Raw genomic sequence first — 4,977 nt, forward strand, 5'->3', positions numbered from 1 at the left:
GTATTTGTGTATCACATTTGCCTGGGACCTTTGTAAGTCAGAAGGTGGCTTTGGATCCCCTCAACTGTAGTTAAGATGGTTGTGAGCCACCATGTAAGTGCTGGGAATCAAACCCAGTTCCTGTGGGAGAGCAGTCAGTGCTCTTAACTGCTGAGCCATCACTCCAGGCCCTAGTCCTTGTTTTTTATTATGTGCCCCAGCAGTGGTGAGGATGGAGCCAAGTATAGTATGAACGCTAGACATGCACTGTGTCTGAGTGACACCCTCAGCCCCTAGTTGTTTCTGAGAATCCTCAGCTCTTCTGGATGAAGTAAGCCATAAGAAGACTCCACGTGGGACTTTCCAAGTCTTGCTCTTTATCAGGGTCCAGATTCTTTCCAGTGCTAGCATCCTAGGAGAACAGCTTTCTGACTAGGAGGCAGCTGCTCCAACACACACATGGCAGGACTACCTCGGTACCTTAAGTACTGTTCTGAATCAGAAGGTCTGAGGATACCCCAAGAGCCTACACTTTCACGGTCCCAGCTGCCTGGCTCTGGCACACTGTGTAAGAATGCTTCTAGCCTGGAAACAAGGGTAGTCATGACAACAAATGCCAAGTGCTTTTGAAAAGTTTTCTAAACAAACCTCAACTTTATTCCACTGACATCAAAACAAGGAGTGTTAAGTATAATTTGCCAATCAATGCTATTTAAATTCAACAGGGCAAGCTGACTTTCAAGAAAGTCTGGGGTGAAACTTGTAAAACCTAGAGTATTTATTTGATCCCTGTGTTTAGCTTTCTTTACAGTGGCCAGATGTGGAGTACACATCTCTTTAATGTAGGCACCCCACCTGCTTCAAGCCATGCCACTTCAACTGCTGCACCAAGGTGTGCACACCACCTGCTGAGCTGGAGCTTCTGCAAGAACTCAGCGCCCCCTCCCCCACTAGAGGGCACCCCACTCAGGCTCAGGCCCCTTCCTACAGCTGAAAACTGAGGACAGTTACACCCAATCAGGTTGAGGTGATCTCACAAGGTACTGTTGGAATGCAAGGGAGGGCAGTCGTGAGACAGCCAGCTCAATGCCCTGGGAGTCCAGATCCTCTGGCTATTGTTCCCTTCCCCAGGCAGTAAAGATGCTCATCCTACTACAAGTTTTATTTCAAAGTAGGGATATATGGCTGTGAAGGTGGAACATCAAGGTCATCAAGGTCTTCAAAGCTCATCTAAGGATCACCACAAGGGCAAGCGTGGAACCGCATTATATACTACAAAACACTGTCCCAACAATCCCTAAGGACGGGGTGGGGCTCTCGCTACATTTTCAGTCCAGATGGCTCTGTTCCAGCTTGTACATCTTCCAAAACATGCTGTCAAGTGGGATCGTCGGGTGCAGTCTAAAGTCCACTTTATGGCCAGCTAGGAGCTCATGCCAATCTGTCCTCCACAAACTGAGCTCTAAGTCTGAAGATGTGGCAAGCCTCTGTCCTCTAGGGACCACTGTTTTCACCCGCAGGATTATCACTTCTTCCTAAAGGGTCACAGATTCCTACTTCCTGGCCACCTAGAGCCCATTTAGCCTAGATGGGAAGGAGCGACAGATACTGAATCTGACGAGAATCTGAAATTAGGGCCCTGGAAACTCTGATTAAAAGTGTGTGACAACTGAGAAAGTTCCCCAAAGGGACACCACAGATGGACTCAAGAGAACAACACTGGTCCTCAATAGGAGAGAGGTGGCCTGTGACACACAGTGTGAAGAGGGAAACAGCACAGAGGACACTTAAGCAGATAAGTAGGGCAATCAAAGGTAGGATTAATACTGATCAAGTTTCCAGTTCTGAGGAATTCTGAATGTCCAACTGTCCCACCATGAAACTACTAAATTTAGAATTGTTTGGGTGGGCAGGGCCTGTGACTGACGAGCAAATAAATTCACTACATCTTTCTGATACTTTCAGAGATTAATCACAATAAGCGTGCTCAAGATACATTAATTTTTAAACAAATTCTGCAAAATACACCAGACATTGACACAGCCTTAATCACAGCTGGGCAAAGTCAAAATGACCCTGAAACAGTCTCATAAAGACATACTTACCAGGGACATCTCCAGGGTGGCCTACCAGGGCTGGGAAGAATGGAAGCTTTGCTGGTTGATATTACTAATACATTTCAAGGGAGAGGAGAGACAGTCAAAGAATTTGAGATGATAGAACTAGATGAGTCTGCAACTTACAAGTCACCCTTTGCTCATGGCCCTTTCAAAGGGGCAAAGACCCACCCACTGAAGCCTGGGTGGAGGTGTACCAAGCTACTGTCTCTCAAGTGTAAGAGCCAAAAGTTATATTAACTGGAAAAACATCGGTGACTCAGGACTTGTGTCCAGACTGAACACTCCCCAGGAACACTGCTGGCCTCACCTCAGGAAGGATAAACACCCAGCAACGGTGGCATGGAAAAGCTTACATTATCACATCAGCTCCGATGTCTCGGCTTCCAGGGAAGGGTACCGTGTTAGCAGTTAGTCACACAGGTCATGTTTTCTTAGGGGCTGGACTGGGTAGTGGCTAGAAGGATGTGAGAACTGATCTCTCCCAGAAGGTGCAAGGAAAGACTTCTTTCCTCATCTTCTCACGTGTGCTTTCGCCCACCCGTCAGGAGCCGCAGAAGCTGGGCGATGACAAGTGGTCGGCAGTGTGGACAGTCCTGTGTGCAAGCCTCACAACGCAGGTTTTCCAGGGCAGACCACATAGCCTACCCATCCCTCCCCGAGTGAGAGCCAGATAACAGGGTCTTGACCCACTTACTAAGCACCACACATCCTGGTGACCCTAGTTCCCACTCCCCAGATGTCACAGAAAACAAAGCAGGTTTGATACTAAGCCACAATTAGTCCTGGGGGAGGGGTGTCTTCACAGTTAAGGCATACATTTCAAAGGTAGCCTCCCAGCCCACTTCTTGCCTGCACATGCGCACACGGTGGGAAGGCTATCTGTGCTGGGTGCAGCTGGCTCATGTCAGGTACTGTACCACAAGGAACATGACTGCACATGTGAGCAGCATCCCACCGATCATGAAGTACTTGTCCTGGAAGGCCCGCTTCTCAATTAGCCTCATCACTGTGTTAGACAAGCCGAGCATGTTGGCAATGTCAAGGATCTTTTTCTGAGTCCCCTGGGGAGGTGAGAAGAGAAAGAAAAACAAGATCAACCTCGTTGTCAAGGGTAGTTAAAGACCACAAGCCAAGGTTTTACTAACAGACACTGTCTTCTTGGTCATGCCTAGAGACAAAAGAAGGCAACATTCACCAGAAATAGATTCACTTCGCCATGGCCAACTTGTGTTAGGTCAAAGGAAAAGAAGCCTTTTCCACAGATGGGGCAGAAACTGGCTGTACGTCACATATGTGCATCTTACATGTACATATGTACATTTCCTGTGCCAGGAAAAAGAGTGAACCTTGATTCACATTACATATAAAACTTGGGGCCGGGAAATGGCCCAGTAAGAACGCCTGCTGCATAAGCACAAGGACCTGAGTTCGGAACCCGAGAATCCACACAAAAGCCAGATGTGGTCAGTCTACAGCCCCAGTGCTGAAGGGGCTGAGACAGGAGCATTGCTGGGGGTTGCTGGTCCCCAGTCTAGCTCTAGATTCAGTGAGAGGCACTGTCAGAGAGTCCTAGGGAACACCTGTGTATTCAAGTAACACACTCATTCAAGATGGACCTCCAAATAAACACAAAAGCTGAAACTATAAGAAAGTTTCTTTTTAAAAAGAAAACAAAACATCAGGAGAAGATCGAAAACTGAGAAGCAACCAGGTTATGCATCAACTTGAGAATAAACACATTATAGTATAGATAGATGAACATGGCTCGGCAATAAAAAGGACCTAATTAGCATATGTAACCAAACATGCCATAACACAAATGAACCTTGAACACAGAGGAAGAAGTCACATACAACAATAGAAATATAGTTATATCAAGTTCAGTAGCCAGTACACCAACACACATTGGACTTTCCCCAACCTTTTAAACTACTTTTCATCACTGCCATATTTGTGAAAACTTTTGCAATGGGTGACAAACGAACATTTCCCAGACACATAAGCATTACCCATCATCACTGGGCTCATGCTCAGCCATCTTCCTGTGGACATTTCTAGAATAGCTTATATTCTTAAAAGCTATGTGGAAAAACTTCCTCAGCTCCCTAGCTCCAGCAATCCTTGATAATGACCCATTCACTCTATAGAGTAGAAATCTTTAGGGCTTCGACTAAGTAAGTTGGTATTTACAAAGGAGTTTGAAGTGGGAAAAGCAGCAAAGAAATATGGCAAAGGTTGGGCATGGTGGTACAAGCATTTACTCCTAGCAGTTGGGAGGCAGAAGCAGGCAGATCTATGAGTTCCAAAGTTAGCCAGGGATACATAGAGAAACCTTGCTTCAAAACAAAAAAAGAAAGGAAGGGGGGAGGAAGGGAGGGAGGGAGGGAGGGAGGGAAAGGAAAAAAAGAAAGAAGGAAGGAAAAGAAAGAGAAAAAAGAAAAAAGCAGAGATGTCATAAGGACATGAAGCCTCTTCTATAAATAAATATAAATGCTGCCACCACAATCAACTGCCTAAACCACATGGCCTGGCCGTCCTCATTGTTCTGTTTAAAAGTATATCCAGTTTCTTATGAAATAACAAAACTAAGCACAGGTCACAACAATACATGGCGCCCAGTGTGCTCACACGGATGCTCTAGCCTTTGGTCCCACATTCCTTTTCTAAAAGAACACCTATTAATAAGCAACTGAAAGAAGAGGTTAAGGGAAGGAGACATAAGGTAACATGGAGAGGAATTCAGAACCCATGGTCTTCCTAGACAAGGATCAAGAAGAACCTGGAGCTGGGCGGTGGTGGCACACGCCTTTAATCCCAGCACTCGGGAGGCAGAGGCAGGCGGATCTCTGTGAGTTCGAGACCAGCCTGGTCTACAAGA

At 46.3% G+C, this 4,977-nt stretch overlaps 1 protein-coding gene across 2 annotated transcripts in view; it reads right to left on the bottom strand.

Moving 5' to 3' along the window:
- Positions 1–608: 608 nt before the first annotated feature.
- Gosr2 (golgi SNAP receptor complex member 2) overlaps positions 609–4,977 on the bottom strand; it is a 17,845-nt gene continuing 13,476 nt past the window's right edge. For both annotated transcript variants that reach the window (XM_026777188.1, XM_005369385.2), the window contains one exon: positions 609–3,160. In XM_026777188.1, the coding sequence (XP_026632989.1) occupies positions 2,999–3,160 (162 nt within the window). In that variant the 3' untranslated portion in view covers positions 609–2,998. The remainder of the gene's footprint in view (positions 3,161–4,977) is intronic.

Source organism: Microtus ochrogaster, unplaced genomic scaffold (genome assembly GCF_000317375.1).
Source record: "Microtus ochrogaster isolate Prairie Vole_2 unplaced genomic scaffold, MicOch1.0 UNK48, whole genome shotgun sequence".
NCBI classification, from domain to species: Eukaryota; Metazoa; Chordata; class Mammalia; order Rodentia; family Cricetidae; genus Microtus; species Microtus ochrogaster.